Consider the following 22308-nt stretch of genomic DNA (forward strand, 5'->3'; position numbering starts at 1 on the left):
CACAGTGACTTTTATCAGGAGCAATCTCAGCACAGAACAGCTCCAAGAAAAATATTTTAAAATACAAGTTTTTGTAAAATTAACAGCCAGAAATCATTAACGAATCAACGCCTCAAGCAGCGAATCCGATTTCCATAAACCTCGCTATTACTGCCCATAAGTAAATGAATAAACTGATAAATTCTCATATCAAAGTGTTTATTCCTGCTTCCTCTCTCTCGCAGTTCCGTTGCAAAACCGACAAGTGCATCCCGTTCTGGTGGAAATGCGACACCGTGGATGACTGCGGGGACGGCTCCGACGAGCCCGCTGAGTGCCGTGAGTGCTCATCCAGTTGGGGTTTGGTGTTATCTGTAGGGTCCACAGCAAAAGTAACCCTTCATAAATTTTAGAAAGAGCGTTATTTTGGACTCTTTTGTTTGCAGCTATTTAATGTTCCTTGGTCTCTGTCAGATTTACAAAGGGTACAGGTTGTTTTGGTTTTTGTGGGTTTTTGGGGGATTTTTTTGGTCATCTTGTAAAAGATTTTCATTATCTCCTGTCTACCAGTCTTTCAAGGTCTTTTGAAAATCATACATGATTTTCATCTTTTAGACCTTTACTTCATCCTAGTTATGTTTCTGATAAAGATTTGAATTTGAAAGCTGTTTGTGGAATTCTTTGCATAAATACAGAATTTTGCCAGGTTTATGTGGTTTATTTTTCTAGGTAATAAAAATGTGGGATTCTCATTTCATTTGCTTGTTTTTCATTGCAGCTATAGAAGTTTAGACACACATTATTATTTATTGCAGTTTTCTGAGCAACAACAATATTGTCCTGTCATTCTTGCCTTCTTTCCTTAAGCTCATGTTAAAAAAAAAAAAAAGTTCTACTGTGTGTTCTACAACCTTCCAGTTAATTAACAGTTAGTTTTACTTTTTGTGTTGACATCTCTCACCCCTGTTTTTAGAATTTTATTAATTAGGATTTTTTTTTTCTGCAGAGGCTTTTGAAATTTTAATATTTGTAATCATTCTACATGAGATTCTACGCTACTCTGTTCATAAATAATAATTATATAGATATAAATAATTGCCTGTTGATTCTAATGAATCAACTGCAGAAGGAACAATGGCTTCAGAAGGAACAATGTTAGGCGTTTCTTGGGAAATAAAATTACAGTGGGACAGGGAGTTTCTTAAAAGCAGGGTTGAGTTCAAGTTTTTAGATCTTAAATTGCAAATCTCTGTTGAGCCTTTTCTAAGCTTCAACCTGCAGGGTGCTTCACTCTGTGTCATTAGAGTTGCACAAATTAAAGATATCAGACTTTGAAATCAGTTGTGTGTGTACATTTTACTTGTTAAAATATACCCAGGTGGAGATTATAGAGGCAAATACGAAAGTTTATAGGTATTTTTGATTAGTCCATAAGGTAAGAACAGCAGTGTTGAGACTTTAACCATTCCTCTGGTTGTATTCATAAGCAGTTTTGTCTTTTCTCAGCTGAATTCAGATGTCAGCCAGGACGTTTCCAGTGTGGAACTGGGCTTTGTGCTCTTCCAGCTTTTATCTGTGATGGAGAGAACGACTGTGGGGACAATTCTGATGAACTGAACTGTGGTAGGTGATTGTACACGCTGCAGCTTCAGAAATAGCCCAAACTGGTATAAATGCCATGTTTCACACTGTCAACAAATTTAAATTTTCTTCATTTACCTTTCAAGTTTTGAATATTTTCATTTTTAACTTTACATCTTTTTAATCTTTTTATTCTCTTTGAATTTGCAGACACACACGTGTGTCTGTCAGGGCAGTTCAAGTGCACGAAGAACCAGAAGTGCATCCCCATAAACCTGAGATGCAATGGCCAGGATGACTGTGGGGATGAAGAAGATGAAAGAGACTGTCGTAAGTTATGCTTAGAAAATTCTAATTCTAATTAGAGAATTAGCAGAATTGTGCTCTCTGGCTCCTTTTAAAGAAATGTCTGCAAATGTCTATATCTAAAATAATTTGAGAACATGCAAAACAGTTAATTCATGGGATTGGTGTGCAATGCTTCACATACAAGAGAACAAACTAAAATGTCATTTATTAAATTTACTTTTTAAAGTCATTGGGAAGAAGAGAGGGGTATAAACAATTTCAAGCATTTAATTGGGTTTTTGACTGAGGTTGAAACACGTTTTTGACTCTTAACCACCTCACAAATGACTCATCTTCTCGAGGCTTTCATCTGCCATGCCTTGCAGCAATGCATTTCAATGGAAAAAGATGTTTTTCAGAATCTTTTGTTGGAAAAGCTACAGATCCAAAGCTCCTTCTACATCCTTTCTCTTTCATTGATTTTTTTTTTTTTTACCTTCTCTGTTCCCCTTTCTCTGGGGACTTCATTAATTTACCTATGTAACTGGATTTCCATTTGCTCAGTTTTTAATACAACTTGCTTTTCCTAAATTCATTTTGCCTCTATATTTCTTAGATATAAGAGGAGAAAATATTTTCCGATTTGTCGTGGAACTTTATTGAATAAGTTTGTGTCTTTGATCATTTTGTAACAAAGGTGAATGGACTGCAGCTCTGTCTTTGACTCATTTTGTTGCTCAGATCTGCTGCTGATATAACCTGTTCTGAATTAGCTTCTCAAGGTTTTCATGGGCTGCATTTCTGCAGAGAACAAATTTTTCTCTAATGAGAGGAGGACTGCTTACCTTATAAAGGCTTTGTTGATGGTCATGTTTGATGGCTGTCGTCCAAACAGGAGAGATTTAAATATGGGTTTTGCAGAAAATATTGTGTGTTGGTTTGCATTGTGTGTTGGGTTTCTTTAAAAACTGATTAAGAGGGACCAGCTAAACTCCATGAAGAATAGGAGAGATTTTTTTTTTTTTTTTCCCCTTGGAAAGAACTGGCACATGGAAAATTCCCAAAACCTTGAGGTGTAGCAGGCAGAAGTTAAATCCGAGCAGCAGAGTCAGAACAGCAGAGCTCAGGGTCTGTGGGGTGGGCAGGGTCAGGATCAGCAGTGAGGGAGGGGGAAATGTCCTGGGATTTATGAGGGCAGGACAGTCTCCTTGGGACACAGAGAGAGCTTTGAACTCAGAGTCTGAAACTCAGCCACCAACCCACCTGCAAAGGGACAGTGGGAAGTGGGGGAGGTTCATCAATTTACATTTATTATTATTATTATTATCATTATAATTTTTACATTTATTATTTTTGGTGTGTCCGACCTAGATTTTATTAGCTTCTCTCTTAAGATAGGCATGTATTTTTATTTTAATCAAACCTTGCTTGTGGCTTCTGGGAATTCTCCAGTTGCTTTGAAGATATTTGGGGGAAAAAAAGGAGGTTTTAATAAATTTACCACAAATTTCATGTTGACATGGGCACCTGCTATAAGACACTCTTGTTTCCTTAACGATAACCTCTGTTTCCTTAAAGATGTTACATAACTGATGCTAGAGATACCAAATTTCTGAATTTTGTGTCCTTTAAAACACATATATTAAATATTAGTGGAAATTTTCTAATTTTGATCTGGAATTCTTCTATTTGAAGCTGAAAACAGTTGTTCTCCAGACCACTTCCAGTGTAAAACAACCAAACACTGCATTTCCAAACTGTGGGTGTGTGATGAAGACCCAGATTGTGCTGACGGATCAGATGAAGCCAACTGTGGTGAGTTTGCCAGTGGTTCTGAATCTATTAACTGCAGCTTGACTTTTTTTTAGCAAAGGAAAATAATCATCCCATTTTTTCTGTCCCCTTTCAGTGTTTGATTATACCAATCTGGAACCTACCTGGCTCATCCAGTTCTTACTGAATGGCAATCTTTGTATGAGTGGTTCATAAAATTCATATTTTACCACGGTTTTATTGGCAGGAGCTGCAGATGAGTCTCTCATTTGGCATTTTGAATCATAGAAGTGACACAGAATGTAGTGACTGTCACAGGGTACAGTGACATTCTTTATTTTTCTCACAGTGTTATCCAGTTTCTGTCAATTCAGCCTGCACTTTATTGCTGCTGAACTTCATAAATAGTGAAAATATAATAATTTGCAAATCCTGGTAGTTAAGATTGGCTGTGTAGGAGGGTCAAGAGCAAATTGGAACTTGTCATGGGCAACTTCTGCTTTTCTCTGTGAGCTCCAGGGTCAGCTGTTATTGTTGTTATTGGAGAAAAATAATAAATACAAATATTCTACCTGGGAAATGGATTACAGGCAATCAGAGGCAGAATAAGTGGGATCAGTATTGCTGGAAAATCCCTGAAAATGGATGTCAGTGCAAGACACCCACTAACCATGGCCAGAAACACTCGTGAGACTTTCAAGACGGGTCTATAAAGGAAAATATAGAAAAATGTTCTGAGCTGGAGGAGAACAAGACAAATGTGGAAGATTTAAAACTCTCACCGTTATTCATCCACGCATCAGTGAATGGTTTGATGAAACACCTGTGTCTGGACAGGTTTATCTCTGGGACAGCAGACAATCAAAACCACGGGCTGGAGTCAAGGACAAAGCACTGAGCTGCTTTTCCATGGATGTTTCAAGTAATGGACACATGAGGGTTTGTAAAGGTGCTGAAGGTGGCAGGTGTGCCTGGGAAAATGGACTCTTTCTCACCACTGAAAATCCAAGACCATCATTGGAATTGCCAAAATTGAGTCAATAATTAATCCTGTCAACTGGGGGATGTTTACAATCCAACGAATCATTTGTTTTGAAGAAACGATGAACAGAAAGGAGATGAAACTTTACCACAGAGGCTCCATACCCCCTTCTGGGTTGTTCCTGAAACATCCTGCACTGCTCACTCCCTGATTGACTTCACGGGTGCTTTCTCCTACACTGTTCCACGTGACCTGGATCTCCAATGTGTTTTTGATTTCCAGCTGGGGCAGCATTCCAAGCTTCTTAACTGTGGATTCACATTTTGATGAACCCAACTGATAAGGCAAAAATGGTCTTAAAATAATTCATCCATTAATATCTTCAAGTAATTTTTTTTTTTTTTTAAGAAAAAGGGAAAAAAACCCAAAAGCTGACACTGAATAGGAAAAATTGTGTTTGTAGTGAGAACTTCACTCTGAACTATCATCTTACAGTAGAAAGAATAAAAATTATACAAAAAACTAAAAAGTATAGAGGAGCAATGTGTGTAATCCCATGCTGAACAGGTTTTTTAAATCAGTGTACAACTGGAGGTGTTGGTTCATATCTGAGACTCATCTTCACTTTTATCCTGTTGCTGGCAGTGGAAGTCAGTATCCAGGGAGGAACATGTGAGCAGCGCATACATTTACTGAAACTTCCCTGGGATACCCTTACAACCTGACAATCAGAAATATTGTGAGTCAAGTATGTGACTCTTAATACAATAATTCATCATAGATTTCATTCTCATTTTACCTTTGTAAAGTTTTCAGAACATTCTGCAGTGAGATGTTCCATAGTTTAATCTCATACATCCCTGAAAAAACACATTTTTATTGTTAATCTCCTGGCTGCATACACTGCTCTCGGTTTTCATGTTGGACGAGACAGAGTAATTTATCCATAGTCACAATTTCTGTGCCAAATACGGTTTTTGAGTACACATGGAACAGCTAAACCTTGACAAGAACAGGGTGCATTTAATCACATTTTGAAGTTTTCCGTATATTTAGTATTTGAAATATGTTTCAATGACCTTACCATGGCAGTAGTTTCAACAGAGTTTGGTCTTCTGCATTTTTTTTTCCAATTTAAAGATTGTTATTTCTATGGACAAAGTTTGATAGAATCAAATTCTAAAGCTGGAAGCTGAGTATGAAAAAGATGTGCATATGTTGATGTAATACTAATTTGATATTGTTTGGAGTTCATTTCTGAAGTGCCTGCAATGCAAAACTTGTGTAAAGGGTAATCTGTTTTTGCTTGAGTGCTGCACAGCCATATGTATTTTGCTTAGTCAACATCTGCTGCTGTGTGTTTTTGGAGATATTACACTGAGTAAATTTCCTAGAAATAGTGTAAATGTGTATTTAGTCTTCTGTGGTTGCTTTCCAGCACAGACAGTTGAAGTAGAATCAGGAAATGTGTTTTTATTAAGGAGTGTGTGGTGTTGCTCGGGAAAAAGTAGGTACAGTTAATTCATGCTGTCTGAGAAATTAAAGAAAGCCATTAGATTAATCTAATCCTTGCTTTCAATTTCAGTACTTTACATCAAAATGGACCATTTTGAGTTAGAATCTGAAGAAAGCTGTGTGTGGTTTTGGAAAGTGATTGTAATGTGCTTTAAAGGTTGTGTTTATTGCAGGTCTTGATTATCTTAATGTGTCAACATTGGCATGACTGCTTTCTGCTTCCTCACTTTTTTTTAATATTAATTTGATTGTTAGCTGTGAGAGTCCTAAAGTAGGCTTTTTTTTCCTGTTGATAAAAGAGTATGTTCTTCAAGGCATTTGAAGGATACATTATAAAAACTTCCTTCAACAGGTTTATAATTTCCTGTGTCCAGCATTGGTGACAGCCTGCCGGGCTCTGGGACCCCAGCTGATCCTGGATCAAAAGCAAATTCCTTTACTTTTTTGGATTTTGTCTCTCTCAGACTCACACACGCACACATGCATAGACATGAAAATATATGGAATTAAAATCCTCAAACAGCAATGTCATACAATTAGTGGCAAAATAGTGTTATCATTCACAGGGGTTGATATTTGAATTAAAGTGCTTTTGGGGTGCGTACAGGGTTTTTTGCTTTGTTTTGTTTTTGTTTCCCCATTTAAGGTTTCCGTGTTTTTTCCATGTTCCAGTATTGCAATGACCAGATTTTTGAGTGCACACAACTGAGCTGCACCACCATTTACCTTCACCTTCTTGATACTGAAATGCAGTTCTGTTTTCTCAATCTAGTGCTGGAACTACAACTGAAACAATTGAGAAAAAGCAGCATTTTGGATGGTAGCACCAAAACTAACACCCCTAATTTGTGGTTTAGCAGAAGAGGAAGCAGTTTGATTGAAGATGCTGCTTCTGTCACTCATTAGCAGCCCCAGAGTGGCCCTGAAAGCAGAGTAAAGCTGCTCTGACATGTTATGACATCGCCTAAAGGAAATTTAAAAAATTCCTAGTGAAATATCACAGTGACATGTAATTTTAAATGTCATTGAGGCTTTTACAAAGCAAACTTTTTTTCTTTTTTCCCCCTCTAACAAAAATGTCACTGATAACTTTTTAATTTACTTCATTTCATCTCAGTCCTTAGGAGCAGAACGAATTATTCAGGAATTGCTCACAGAAAACACAGAGGGAGATCCTTTTCTGCTGGAGGAGTTCAGGGTGTTCTCTATCTCTAAGAGCCTCTGCTTTCAATGCTCCTCTGTAAATAGAAAAGCTCATTGAAAATATTCAACATGAAGGAAATTTCCCTCAGTTTAGCATTACAGGCTTTATAATGTTTTACCTTTATATAAGTAGCTTCCAATCCAATCCATCAGTAGGTAAAAACTGAAATCAAAGTGCAAAGTTTTCTATCTTAAATTATTATATTCAAAAATAAGTCTTGGGAAATACATATTCTCAAATGAAATGCATTTTTCAAATTAATATTCTTATGGTTTACTGTGATCTAATCTTTTGTAAAGCAATCTTACAGATAAATTCAAGGAAAAGTTAATACAGTTTTTGAGAGTCAGTGTACTAATACCCTCTCATTGAACAACCTTGTGACTCCTTCTGAATTTCATATTTTTAACATTATATGGCAGTTTATACAGTACATATTTTAATTTCACCAAGTTTAAGATTAAGGTATGAATGTATAATAGAAGCTTAAAGATCGTTACGAGAAATAAATTATTCCTGAAAGTAACATTTCAAACATTATGGTTGCTCCTTCTTAACATTATCCAGCAACACTACCACATGTTTAGTGGAAGTCTTTCCCATTTTAACCGTTTGCTTGCAATGCTGTAAACATTATTCATCTTAATTACAGATAAAAAAACTTGTGGGCCTCATGAGTTCCAGTGCAAAAACAACAACTGCATTCCAGATCACTGGAGATGTGACAGCCAGAATGATTGTGGAGATAATTCTGATGAAGAAAACTGTAGTAAGTAACTTTTACCTTAGCCCATCTTATAATAGAGTCAGTTTAGCAACGTGAAAGAGGAATCTTTTGTATTTTGATAAAACACAGGGGCATCTTTTCATTCAGCATCCTCTGATCTGCTGAACATCAGTTGGCCACAATTGAAAATGTCCCTTTCTGTAATTCTCCAATTCCATTCCCTCTTATAAAGAGTTGTAATTCTGTATCAGCTATGAAAAAATGCCTAACCTGCAACTACTCGATAATCTGGTGAATTAAAAATAAATATTACAATTAGCTTACCTTTTTCAGTTATTTACATATCACATTTCTTACCTCTGAATAAGAATCATAAACACCATTCAGAGGTAAAGTGAAAAGCATTAGTTAACAAGGAATTCTGATCAAACACTACCTGCTCATTACATTCATTATATTCTTGAGATGATTTGCCTTGTTTCATATTGAGAAGGCAATTTCTATAGTACTTAATTGCATTAAGAAGTAGATGTGGTAATTCAAAGTAGCTCAGTTACCCACTTCTCTCCTACACACGGGGAACCTGAAGGCCTAATAAATCTCTGTAATACCACTTCCAGGGAGTTAATTTCCATCTGGTTCTCAGGAAGAAATGAAAAAAATTGTGATGGTTTTATCTGATAATTATTGTCTTTATAACATATTTCAAGGGGGACGTTCCCTAAATAGTTCTGAAGGGCCTTCTCTTGACAATTTCTGTGGGTTTTTTTTTTTCCTTTTTACTCAGAAATCCAAGAAGTTAATATCTTGTTCTTGCACATAATCTCAAATGCTCATCCCTGATTATATATCATGAATGTGTAATAATGTACGAAGTTTAATAGATTAGGCATTTTAATTCTATGTAAATGCAATCTGCCCTCTTGTCCAGTTCAAGACAAGGTAGAAAATGTCTCATTCTGCTTGGGAGGTTAAAATGGATTTTTTTTACCTTATAATCACTCCCTGCATTTGAAAATGTTGTGAGTTTTACTACTGCAAGCAATAGTGCTGTGGTTTTCATATGCAAGTGTTTCATATCAAAGGGAAAATGTCGTGTGGCTCAGTGATCACTCAGAGCCTTTTGTTGTTACACCCTGGGGGTGGTTGGCTCACAAAACCTTTCTTAGCTTTGTGGGAGATTTTACTTAGGAATTGATCATTAGTGTCAGTTTTCTGTATTATAAGTAGCAAGAAATTATTTTATGTTCCTTTAGTCTCATGTAAAAAATAAACAGTCATAATTTTGTGTAGTGGTGTTAATCTACATGACTGGACAATCTGCTGAAWRTWTGGAAAMAAACCAAATCAAAACAAAAACTTCCACTAAGTATTATTGCTGTTTCCAAAATAAGTGTTGAGCATTATATTTAGAATTTGCCATGTATATCACCTAGCAGTAATAATTTTCCTCTTTAAAGTTCTGATCATTATGCTATAAATTGATACAAAAAAAAAAGAAAAAAAAAATGAGAGTGAAATAATCTTTTTTCTTTTTTTAATGTATGAAGTTTTCCAACTTAGTTATATCAATAACTGAGTTATATATTCAGTCCTTTGTTATTCTCTAGACTTGCAGATAAAGAAATGTGTAATTAATCATAATGGATGGAATTAGTGAGTTGGGAGTATCCAGACACAGAAGGTGAATCAAACTAAAGGGTGCTACTTTGTTGTTTCGTTTTTTTGTTTTTTGTTTTTTGGTTTTTTTTTTAATTTACTTTTGCTTGTTAAATGCGTACATAAATTCTAACTATAGTTTCTACTGTTTAAATTAAATGCAGTAGGCTGGCGCAGTTTTAAAATTCAAAATCTTCAAGCACTGGGACAGTACATAATACTGTTCAGCTGTCTGAAAGAGTTGTATGAAATTTTTATAGACTATCAAGCCACTTATGGAATAAAGTGTAATGAAACAAATATATATGAAATTAGAACTTCAAAACCATTTGACAAAATACGTTACATTGCACAGTGAGATAAATTGTTCATGGCATACATGAATATAATATGCAAGGGGCTGTCAGGCAACTCTATCAGAAAATGAGTTGTTTCTCAAGAATGCAGAATGAATTCACTGAATTATAGACATTCAGCTCCAGCATTTACACTTTTCTATGTAGTTTCTTCACATGCAAGGTGTTCACTGTTCTGATGAATTTATCAGAAGTGAAACAGTAAAAATATTAAAAATATCATATATGGATGTGAAAGTGTAGGATACATTGTTAACTCTTCAGAGGTGACATCTGTTTGAAGGGAGGATTTGCTTTCAGAGTTTATCTGGATTTAAAAAAAAAAAAATAGAGCAAAAGTAGTGTTTTCTCTTTCAGGAAACTCCAAAAAAAAAAAAAAGGAAAATTCCATAGTAATGACTATCTTATTCCTGCTAAAAAGAAGACACCAGTAATTTTGGGTTTTTTTTAATGTGATTAAATAAAATACAATCTACTGTAAACATTGAAGCAAAGCAAACATAATGTTGTAGAAAGACACAAATTCAATCAGTGTAAAAATATTCACGTTGCTAGAAGTTCTTCCTYGTGCTGTTTTGTTGYTTCCMCAACTTGCCAAGAAAACARATTAGKTMATTTTTGTCCYGGGATAAGTTTGKGTCTCAAATKCTTTTCTTGGGAAGGAGTTTCAGTGATTTTATAAAGCAGAAATTAAAGAATGCTGTCTTTCATTGGTTGTATAGAAGTCAATTAATATTTATTCCTTTAATACTGCTTTCTATTAATACTGATCCCATTCACTGACAATCTGAGCACTGATGGAAAAGCACTTTACCATGTTCATATGTAAATCACAGAGATGGATTCCAGCAGCAGCAGAAATATTTCTTGCAAGCAGAGARTTGAGTACTTAGCTCTTTGTGTACATTTTTCCAGAATCAAATCTCTGCTTATAAATAATTTATTAGCAGTATAGCAGATGTATTTGCTTGTATTTTTCAAATCAATATAGAAGYATGACAAATGTCTTTTTGCATGTGAATTACTTTTCCCACAACTTATTTCCTTTATACATGTCATCAAATCATGAAATTCCCCTTCTTGGTCTGTTGACAACAAAAAGAATCAAACATCAGGGATTTATTAAAGCTTTCCCACATTTACCGCATTTACCAAATTCTTCTCAGTTTGAGACCTCTAATWTTGTGTTTCYTTTKCTTYATCACTGTGGTGCATTTYACAAAAGCAYTCATRTTTGCACCTTCTGTGTCCTGCTAAAGGACCYYTCAGCATYCCCAGTTCATTACTSTCCATTCCTACTGTCTGCTCTCTTYTTTWYYYWYCTTTCTTTGGTTCATTTGCCATTTCCCSTCTCTCACCTGAAAAGGTCTTATTAATTCATCCTTAATCTTGATTTTACATCATTTACACAATGCATTCTTTACTGTAATGGAAATAATTGCACAAATAATCCTTATTTTGTCTTGTAAGCCCTTTTTTTCTCCAAAGCCCTCTGACTGCCAAATCTACGTTGCATACAGAGACTTGCCCAACTTCTCCTGAACCCCCAGCACCTCTCTACCTTTGTTTAATCTAATGGTCCAGCATCCAGAAAATGGCTTTTGTAGTGGCCCTCATTTTCAGGAGAAAAGCTCATGATGTTCTGCTGGAGGAATCTTCCACAGGGATCTCCTTGCCAGCTTTTTTGTGTCAGCAGTAGTGAAAACTTTGATTTTATTTGAAACACCAAACTTTAGGGCTCCGTTTGCCATCTCAATACCATTCCCCTGAATGCTGAGCACAGGGAAAGCCAACTCTTGACACACACACTCACTCTCACCAAAAGGTACATGATAATGATGTGATGTTGTGTGATGGAAAGCCAAAAATCTGGTTAGTTCTAATTACATTGGTTATTAAGACATGAAAAATGTGTTTGTGGTCTCTGGTACATATCTCACAAAACCCATACTGACATTCATGTGTTGAAGTTAATTATATATATATATAGTCAACATCATATTATGCAAAGAGATTTGATAGAACTGAAATGTATAAAAGTGATGAAAATATTATCATTACTATCTTACTTTATGTAAATGAAATTTAGTTAGAAGATGTTGTGGAATAAAATCCTGCAGGAAACCAGTCCTTATTACTTGCAAGCTAACTGTTTTGAGTTTTTCATATTTATTCATTGATTGATGGGGGGTTATTATAAAATAATTAATGGAAATGCTAATAAACCTAGGGTTGTTTCTTTTCTTTATTCAGAACCTCAAACATGCACTTTGAAAGACTTCCTTTGTGCAAATGGAGACTGTGTTTCAGCGAGATTCTGGTGTGATGGAGACTATGACTGTGCAGATGGCTCAGATGAGGTAGGCATCTTCCAGAAAAGGTATTTCATTAGAGAATTAATAGTTTTCTATTGTTGGAGACTGGATTCCTGCATGTGAGCATTTTAAAAGATGGCAATAGGAATTCTACACTTGAATCCATATATACAAATATTGTTACTAAATTGAAAGCAAACTTCTTGAAGAAATTCTTCTAAAAATGGAACCTGCAAATAAATCAAGGAATATTTTACAGTGTTTTACATCATTTTATCCCAGCTGTAATCTGAACCTCTTCCCATTCTGGAATTACTTTGTGTCCTCATTGGGAACCCGTTCTTTTTAGACACAGCAGTTTTTTGGCTTGTGGCATTTTTTGATAGAATGATGTAGACCATTTGTGGTATACCCAAAGCTCACTGGATAATACTTTGCTGGGTTTCTGTTCTTTTTTTCTCCTTTTTTTTTTCCTTCTCCTTTCCTGCCAGTACTAGACCTCAGGTATCCCAACCATTTAGAGGGTGCAAGCCACCTTTTTGAATCACATCCTCAAATTGATTTCATTTTTTCATTTCATTAATTACCTTCTTTTTCATAACAAGTAGGAATACAGGCTATGACTTCTGTCACCAACTGTATATTTGCCAGTGTTGATATTAAACTCTCGATTTTGTGTGTTGGTTGTTTCCTTTGTACCAGAGGTATTGTGAAACAGGCTGTTCAAGGGATCAGTTCCAGTGCTCCAATGGCCAGTGCATCTCAGCAAAATGGAAATGTGATGGTCATGAGGACTGCAAACTCGGGGAGGACGAGAGAAATTGTGAACCAGGTATTGTTTTAATTAATGCTGGAAAATAAAATGAAGGAATGGCGCTGAAAAATGAAGTGAAATAAGGATTTAATCAGAATGAAAGTAGAAAATAAAGCATCAAATCAGGATTTCTTGGGCACTGGAAGTAGCAAGAAGTGCAAAGAAATCTGAAATACTTCACCTTTTGAGTGTGTATCATTGTGTCTTTCTACTGATGTTTTGAAAACCCCACTTACATACAACTCTGCAATGTGTAGCTTGTTGGGTCATGGGTATTTAATTTAATTATTTTGAAATGTATTTTGATGATAAATACTCAGCATATACCATTCTGCTCTGAAACCATCAGTAAATCTTGGCATGTAGCTGAAATATTTCTGAATTTTTTTTTCCTTTGTAGTCTTCATTCGGTGTTTACTGGTTTTGCAACTTTTTTTTTTTTTGTAGAGAAAATCTATTATATCTATTTCTTCATTATTATTATTTTTGTTAGTATTTGTTTCCTTTTTTACTCTCTTGGAGAATGCGGTTGTTTATTTTTACAGGAATTTTCCCTCATTTTTTTGCTAAGCTTCATGTTGCTGGATGTAACTGATAAAAGCCTATGACAACACTCCCCGATTATCAGTGTGACAAAAATATCCACCTTCATATTAAAATATCCTTCTTAATATTTATGAATTTTAATTTTATTTATGCATGCATTCCAAAACAGATGTATTCCTATAAATTTAGCCTGGTTAATTATAAATAAGCTAAAATTTAGCTAAACTCTAAGCCTGTTTTAAGGAATGCAGTTTTTAAATATTCTGTGAATATATGCATGGGTGTAGTTGCCTTTGTTACCAAACATAAGAAAAAAACAAATTTCRATTTCTAAGACACCTTTTCACCATCATTATACAATTTATTTAGGATGCAACAATTCAAATTTGTCAAACATTTTATTGTAGTTTATGAAAGTGTTCAGGTACAAGTTTGCTCATTGTGTTAAGCAGAGGAAAACTTCAAAAATCAACTTATTGATAAATTATCTTTTTCTTAATGCTAAAATATGTGTTTATAACCAGCATCTCCAACCTGCTCTTCAAGTGAGTACGTGTGTGCAAGTGGAGGCTGCATTTCGGCATCTCTGAARTGCAACGGAGAGTTCGACTGTGCTGATGGATCTGATGAGGTACCTGACACATCTGTTGATTCTTTTTTCCCCCAGTGTGATTTTTTGCAAAATTTTTAGGTCTCARAATAATTGAAAGGGCAAATAGSKTTTTCTYGCATKCRTTGAGTACTKTCAGRTARATTAGCCCCRTGATTTTGTGTTTCTGTGCTCTGTGGTCATGTTTTGGAGCAGATAAATTTGTTTTCTCTACGTCAGTCCTCAAGCACAATTCTGGGGCAGTTTCCATCAAGGACTGCTCTCTTCTGGCAGCACAGACAGGTCTGCTGTTGCTCTCATCCGTTAATATCGAGTCCGTATCTATATTCTCACAGATGGATTGTGTAACAGAATGCAAAGAAGATCAGTTTCGATGCAGGAATAAAGCCTACTGCATCCCTGTGCGATGGCTCTGCGACGGGATCCACGACTGTGTGGATGGCAGTGATGAAGAAAACTGTGACCAAGGCAAGAGACACTTTTCTAAAAACTTTTATTGGGCTTTTTATGGATACACATTTCCATAAATTCTGAGTGGAGAAAGGAAAGTTCTGTGACCTCTTTTGACAAAGTACAGCAGCTGAACAAGTGATCTGCGGGAATAAGCAAAACTTAGATTGTTTATGGCTTGGTYGTCCTTTGTGGTACCTTCCCCAGTGATGGAAAGGTCATGTTGTTACTGGAAACACATTCTTTCTCATCAAGGAAATCAGCAGTAAATCTGGGTAATTTCAACTTTTATAGGCCACAATAAATTACAAAGCCACGCACAATAAATTACACAGCTGTGCAATACAATGAGCAGTTGCTTAATAAGTCATCTCAAGAGTCTGGGTTGCTGTTTGTTTCAGAGAACCACAGAACACTTTGGGTTGGAAGGGACCTTAAAGTTCATCCAGTGGAAGGGAATCTTGCACTATCCCAGGCTGCTCCAAGCCCTGTCCAACCTGGCCTTGAACATTTCCAGGGATGAGGCTTCATGTCTACTTCTCTGAACAATCTGTGCCACTCTTCACCTTCTTTTTTGTTTGTGTTTGTCCAACTTTTTGACCCACACGGTCCTCCTGGAATTTTTGCCTGACTTTGTTGTGGAATCCATCACTCCTGGGGTTAGAAGAGGTGATGCTTGGACACCAACCAGGTTCTCCTGGGCTCCTCTTCCCTCAGAGCTTTCCCAAGCAGATTCCTGGAGAAGCCCAGTGTAGGGAGCAAATATGCACCCTCCTTTTAGCCCTGACGGTCCTGACCTCCCCCATTCCATGGTCCCTGCAGCCCAGGCTGCYCTTGAGCCTCACATCCCACACCAGCCCTTCCTCTTAGTCAAATTAAAGAATATTTTTTTCTAAAGAATAATTTTAGTTAGTATTTTGTCCTCTTTTGTTTTTTTTCCTGGATTTTTCTTCTTTTCTTTAAAGTGAGTAGCTCTGTGTGTCTACTCCATCTACAGTCACATGGTTTGTGCTGTAAATTCAAAAGCTGAATGAAGTATAATAATATGTGATAATAATCAGAAATGAAGCAAGCAGAGTAAAGTATTCTTTCCTTATTTTCTTTTAAGTCTATACAATACTTAACACTAAAGGGGGAAAAAAGGAAAATCATGTTATGCRGGGATGTTTAAGTTTGAAAGAGAAACCAGAAAATTCAGAAAATGGGAAGAATATTCCAGAGATGTTTAGCTGCAAGGCAGACAACAAAGTTAAAAAAAAAAAAAAAGCCCTTCTAGTCCATTTTAAAACTGCTTTTAAAATATCTGGACTGTGTCTCTTTAAAAACCAATGAGGTGTAAGTAAATAGTAACACACTTATTTTATCTGATGCCCCCATTATTCTTTGGGTAGGATAATGGAGCTTCTGTGAACTGCAAATTGCTTATAATGCAATAAGAAGCCTATTCCTAGTTGGTTATTGCTATAATACTTTGTATTTATGTCACAATTATGATTCTGTTGCAGAAATCTATTTTATAAAGGAATTATGACAGGCAGAGCAATCACATGAAACAAATGCCAGTTTATCTCACTGATAACTAAGTTTTTCATCTTTGGAAATACAGCAAACACAAATGGAGTTTTATTCCACAGCWTTCTAAAATAATATCCATAATATTTATCTGTAGCCCACTGTGCATGTTTATAAAAATAACTCTCTTCAATCTTATTAAACAACTAGAATGATGGTTATATTGTGATTGCACACACAATTATTTGGATTCATGCCTTTCATCATGAAGAGTACTTGAATTTTATATATTTTCYTTGGATGCTAATGCAGGGTATTTCTGTTAATGTGCATAAGTTATAATTGCCATTGGAGTGAATTATACCTGGTAGTGTAGAGTGAGAATTCTAACATTGTCTTATGCAATGGGCATTTCATGAAAATTAATTTTTTGGGGGGAAAAAAATCAGCCATTCTGAACCTTTACAGCAAAAAGGTGCTTCTGTTGATTTTAATGAGGTGTGAATAGGGCACTGAATGAATGAGTAAAAAGCCACCGAAAGCTGATGGAGCTCTTAGAGTGGCTGTAATGCTTTGAGGTGAGCCACAGTGAGAGTTTGGGCATTATTGTATAAAATTTAATTGTTTCCTCCTCTGCAGGTACACAGCTTTGTTTCTTTTATATTCCACTCCTCTCAGGAAACTGAAAATCCAGTTACCATAAAAATGYGTTTTATAGGAAATTAATAGCAAGAACTTTTCATAACTTTGTTGATTGGTGGTGATAAAATTTAGTCATAATTGTGAAACAAATTCCTTCTTACCACGACACACATTAAAACCAAATCCACCTTGAACTAATTCTAAAAGCCTSAGCAATCCCCCTTAAAACATTTTCTCTCACCCTATGTTCCCCTTTGTTGGYTGATTCAGAGTTCAGTACATCCTGAGATTATATGGAAGATTTTCTTCTTGTTGCTTTCTGTGTTCAATGAATCTCCAAAGAGCTGCAAACACAATTTMAACATTTCCTGGCTGAATGCAGGTGGAACGTGCCCAGCTGTTCACTTGTTGGTACCTTTGGTAACTGCACTTTCCAGTCAGGCAAAATAGGTAATTCCTGATTAGCAGGCAGGAAAAGGAACTGTTTGGTCAAGGAAGAGATTTTTGAATGATTATTTCCYCTGCCTCTTCAACCCTTTCATCTGGGATCTGTAAATTTAGTTATGCTACCTGTGTTATTCTCTGCAAATTGGATGTGATGAGTGGTTGTGCTGGTTTTATCAAAAACTGACATTCTTCCATCTTTTTGTCTTCCTGCCTTTTTCTTCTGTCATCTTTTCATTTTCCCAGGGGGAAATATATGTAGAGCTGATGAATTTTTGTGCAACAATTCCCTCTGCAAACTGCATTTTTGGGTTTGTGATGGTGAGGATGACTGTGGAGATAACTCTGATGAAGTTGCAGAAATGTGTGGTATGACATWACATTTTTCAGACTTTTTTGTTATAATGAGCAAGAATGACGTGTAAGACACACAAATATATAAAGAAACATGTGTTTTAAGTTTAGTCTGGCTTTAGCAGATAAGTTTGAAATATGGGATATTATTTTCTTTTGTTATTGTTTTTCATGTAATTTTGGATATAATACCTGTAAGAAATTAATCTTTTCTGTAGGAAATTGTCAGAGGGGGGAAAGTTACTTGTATGATGTAATGTTGATCATTACACTTCCTACTTGCTTGGTGTTAATTCTGCCCAATTTATTTTTTGTCACAAAAAGTTGTAAATTAAATCACACAAACTCTCGAAATKAAGAACTTACAYTGCCAGCATGGATCTGGCTTTGATRRRGTGTSATTAAAGAAGGATTGACAATTCTGGCTGGGTGACAGCTGATTCTTTTCTTTACCATGCAGTGAAGTTTCCGTGCCCTCCAACGAGGCCGTTCCGATGTAGAAACAACAGAGTTTGTCTGAGACCCGAGCAGATCTGCAATGAGGTCGATGACTGTGGGGATAACTCGGATGAAGATCACTGTGGTAGGTGAATTATCTTTCAAGGCATTCAGATCAGGGAAAACACCTTGAAGGCAAACTTYGTTACAGAGATCTGCTTGTCCTTCAAAGTAAAAGTTTAACTGGAAGTTAGCAGATCAGAAAGAAATTAAGCTTGAAATAATTTCCAGTTGCTTAATGCTTCGTGGCCATTCCCATTTGTGTGTGTCTGAAATAATCTGAGCATCTCAAATGCTGATTTCTTTTTCTCTTATTAATCTGTAATTATGTAGATAAAATCACATCCAAAGCCAGGCCGTGCAAAAAAGATGAGTTTGCTTGCAGTGATAAGAAATGCATTCCGATGGAGCTGCAGTGCGATTGGTTTGATGACTGTGGAGATGGCTCCGATGAGCAAGACTGCAAAATGAGTGAGTTGGGCTGACAAGATCTGGTTTCTTGATTGCAGCAGAAAAGAAAAGAAATAATTAACCAAGACATTCATCTGTGCAAAACCTATTGAACAATAGAGAGCTCAGTTTAATGTAGTTCTTTCTTTTAGTTAAAAATGGATGGAATTCTGTACCACAAGAGTAAGGCAAATTTTATTGCAATTCAAATTGTAGAGGTTTTTTTTGAGCAGCTACAAGTTCCTTACAAAATTTAAGTCAAAGTTGATTGCATTTCGTTTCATATGTGCAGCAAGAAAATTTTTAATAATAAATTATTRATGTGAAATATAGTATCTCAGTTAAATACTGTCATTACTGTCATTACATAAAATATAATACATTAAATTATGGAAATGTAGGTAAACACTGTAATGTTATTTAATTAAAAGTTTACCAGATACTTTTTTAACAGAAAGATAATTTTTTTATTTGTTGTTGTTACTCTAGATCGCATTTTTAATACTTTAAACAAATCTCTCAAAGATTTTTTCAGACATTTGGTTTATGTTTAGGTGTTGCTGAATATACTTGTGAAGATAATGTGAATCCTTGTGGAGATGATGCATTCTGTAATCAAACAAAATCATCCCTTTTGTGTCAGTGTAAACCTGGATTTCAGAGAAACAGGAGTAACAGACAATGTGAAGGTAGAGATATTTTCCAACTTCCCTTGCTGTAAAGTATTAAAAGTCAACTCTGTAGTCAATTTTCTATGATGGAAAAGGAGATGCACATCATATTTTTTTTTTCCCCACACAGTAAAAGCTGTTTTGTAGCTATGGGATTAAGAAATGATAATAATAAAAAAAAAATTAAAAAAAAAAAAAACAGGACTTACAACATTCATACATTTTACCTGGAGAAGTTATCAAAGATTTAACGTTAGTTGTGAATGTCAAAATGTTCAAGTCATACTATTAAATAATTTAAGGAGTAAATTAATTTTTAAGGTCTAGTAGATTATTTAACATTGGCGTTGAGGTTGGCATAGGAGAATATTTTGAGATGCTTAAAATAATGAAGATGCTTAATACAAAATTGAAATCAGAGTAAACAGAAAGCAAAATTCTTTAGARAATGTAGTCTTAATATATTTGATGCCATTCTGGTCAGCAGGAAAACACACTTAGTATAATGAAAGGGTTGATTGGGAAGATAAGCTAAATCTGCCTTCCCAAGGAATGGGTTGTGAATTCATTACTGGTGAGCAGTAATTGACAGAAGGAGTTCAGGTCACTTCAATGGGACTATCAAAGTGAATAAATACTTCATTTTTTGTCTCTTAAGAAAAAAGCTTTTCCAATGAGGATAATCATGTAATTTTGGCTGTACTAGAGGTAGGTGTGTTGGGCATAACTGTAGCACATATTTTAATTTTCAAAGTTGGTTTCAAGTTCTGCTGATGACAAGTTGACAAATAGAGGATAGAGAAATATAAATTCCCTGAGACACACTGATTGCAGTGGAAATAGCAGAGAAATGAGAGAGGTTTCCTTTTGCTATTGCAAGATCTAGCACTGCTTATGAGTTCCTTTTGTTCATCTGCTTTTTTCCATGATTTTATGAATATGTTAAATAATACTGTATTAAACCATAGGTGTATAAATTGCATTTTTTTTCTTCATAGACATCAACGAGTGCATGGTGTTTGGTGCCTGCTCCCARCACTGCCACAATATAAAGGGCTCTTACAGATGTGCGTGTGAGAAAAATTATAAGGAGCGGAATAACGGTTGCATAGCAAAAGGTAAGGCTGTAAAAACCAAAATAGGCAGTACTGCCATTCGTTATACACACGGTCCACATTTTTTGAAGCAAATTTGCCATGGGAAAATCATATTAATGAGTCATTAGTATTTCATACATAGCATGGACTCTCTCAGGGTTTAGCATCATTGCCTGTTACTAAAGAAACCTGATTATGACATGGGAACAAACAGGGTTACTAATTGAAGGTAATGGTTTGTTATTATAGGAACATAGGCATCATTCTGAGGGCTTATAATTTAAAAATCTGGGAGTAATTATCTTAAATCTGAATTTTTCACAAGCCTCATTTCCATTGTAGTACAGTTCATGTTTCCCTCTTCCCTTCATTGGTATTTGCTTTAACCAAACTCCTCTTTGTTCTTGCATTTATCTGGAGGAAGGGAACAAATGATATTTGATATTTGATACTCATTAGGAGGAAATGTGTTGGACAGACATTTGAAGTTGATTCTCAATGGATAAATGTGATATGAACTGGGAAATAAAATAATTTAAATACRTTCTAATGTATCCAGCAGATTTCCAATTCTCTCAAAACTCAATTAATTGATACCAGATAGCATTTCCTTATGAATAATACACTTTACAACAGGTGGATCAAGATGATATCTGGCTATCTGAAATGAGGAGATGTAAGACACAACTACACAGGTTCTGTTGCAGTCCATGTCAAAACTTCACTGCCTTCACTAAAGATAAAACAATCCCACTTCTAATTTCCAATTAAGCAATTTAAAAAATGGTTATTGACAGCTGTTTTTGTTTAATATATACATTTAGGATCCTCTAAAGACAGTATGCATATAAAAACATGGGATTCATATGGGCTGAGTGAATAACGTCCTGTATTTTTATATACTGCTTAAAAGTGTTCAAATACTTACACTATATTATTAAAGTATAGTCTTGGGTGTTGCACTGTGAGCTTGGAGAGAACTGAAGCTGATATGTTGATTTATTAAAAGAGTTGCATTTATTGCCCAGAGTGTCGGTGCTTTTGCAGTCTTCAACAACCAGAAAATAATTTTGACATAAGAAATTATATCAGCTAAACACCAAAAAGCTACTTGAGTTGTACCCACTGATTTTGCATGAGTTGACATTTACCTTATTTTTGTTTCATTATAATAATCCCTAGGCTCTGAAGATCAAGTTCTCTATGTTGCTAATGACACTGACATCCTGGGTTTTGCATATCCATTCAACTACAGCGATGCTCATCAGCAAATATCCCATATTGAACACAATTCAAGGATAACTGGGATGGATGCATATTTTCAAGGGGATATGATTGTTTGGAGCACTCAGTTTAATCCAGGAGGGATTTTCTACAGAAAACTTCACGACAGAGAGAGGAGGCAGAGYAACAGTGGCTTGATAGTAAGTGATCAAAATCAAAGATTAAATCACACACATTTCTTTCCGTTTGTTTTTCTGTTCTGACTATAATTGCACAGGCTGGTTTAGTAAATTAAAATGTCTATCTGAGAATGATTTTATTTCAGTGATATTATATGGCTACTGATGCCTTTCCATTCAAGACTCTGACAGACTTGGAGGAGTCTCCAAGAGAGCACAATTGTAGGATTTAAAAAACAGAGAAAAAGATCAGCATTTTTAGAAGCTTGGAAAGTCTGTGTATCATCAAGATTTTTTTTATTTCAAGAGACAATAGAGAAGAATATAATATATATAATAAGAAAGCCATGAATTTCAAATCCTTGGAAGMCAGAAAATGGAGATAGGCTAAACACAAGATTAATTTCTGCAGTGATCATATAAACAATAATATTGGCA

At 35.4% G+C, this 22308-nt stretch overlaps 1 protein-coding gene across 1 annotated transcript in view; it reads left to right on the forward strand.

Moving 5' to 3' along the window:
• Nucleotides 1-224: 224 nt before the first annotated feature.
• LOC130586926 (low-density lipoprotein receptor-related protein 1B-like) overlaps nucleotides 225-22308 on the forward strand; it is a gene marked incomplete at both ends in the record, with an annotated part of 36751 nt that continues 14667 nt past the window's right edge. The window contains 15 exons of the mRNA XM_057387860.1: nucleotides 225-318; nucleotides 1486-1602; nucleotides 1771-1890; nucleotides 3544-3663; nucleotides 7975-8091; nucleotides 12318-12424; nucleotides 13082-13211; nucleotides 14264-14370; nucleotides 14685-14817; nucleotides 17644-17766; nucleotides 18212-18334; nucleotides 18583-18720; nucleotides 19254-19388; nucleotides 20369-20488; nucleotides 21650-21891. Of these exons, the coding sequence (XP_057243843.1) occupies nucleotides 225-318; nucleotides 1486-1602; nucleotides 1771-1890; nucleotides 3544-3663; nucleotides 7975-8091; nucleotides 12318-12424; nucleotides 13082-13211; nucleotides 14264-14370; nucleotides 14685-14817; nucleotides 17644-17766; nucleotides 18212-18334; nucleotides 18583-18720; nucleotides 19254-19388; nucleotides 20369-20488; nucleotides 21650-21891 (1926 nt within the window). The remainder of the gene's footprint in view (nucleotides 319-1485; nucleotides 1603-1770; nucleotides 1891-3543; nucleotides 3664-7974; nucleotides 8092-12317; nucleotides 12425-13081; nucleotides 13212-14263; nucleotides 14371-14684; nucleotides 14818-17643; nucleotides 17767-18211; nucleotides 18335-18582; nucleotides 18721-19253; nucleotides 19389-20368; nucleotides 20489-21649; nucleotides 21892-22308) is intronic.

The sequence above is a fragment of the Malurus melanocephalus genome, unplaced genomic scaffold (assembly GCF_030028575.1).
Source record: "Malurus melanocephalus ecotype Western Australia unplaced genomic scaffold, MMel_1.1 scaffold_1399, whole genome shotgun sequence".
In the NCBI taxonomy this organism is placed as follows: domain Eukaryota; kingdom Metazoa; phylum Chordata; class Aves; order Passeriformes; family Maluridae; genus Malurus; species Malurus melanocephalus.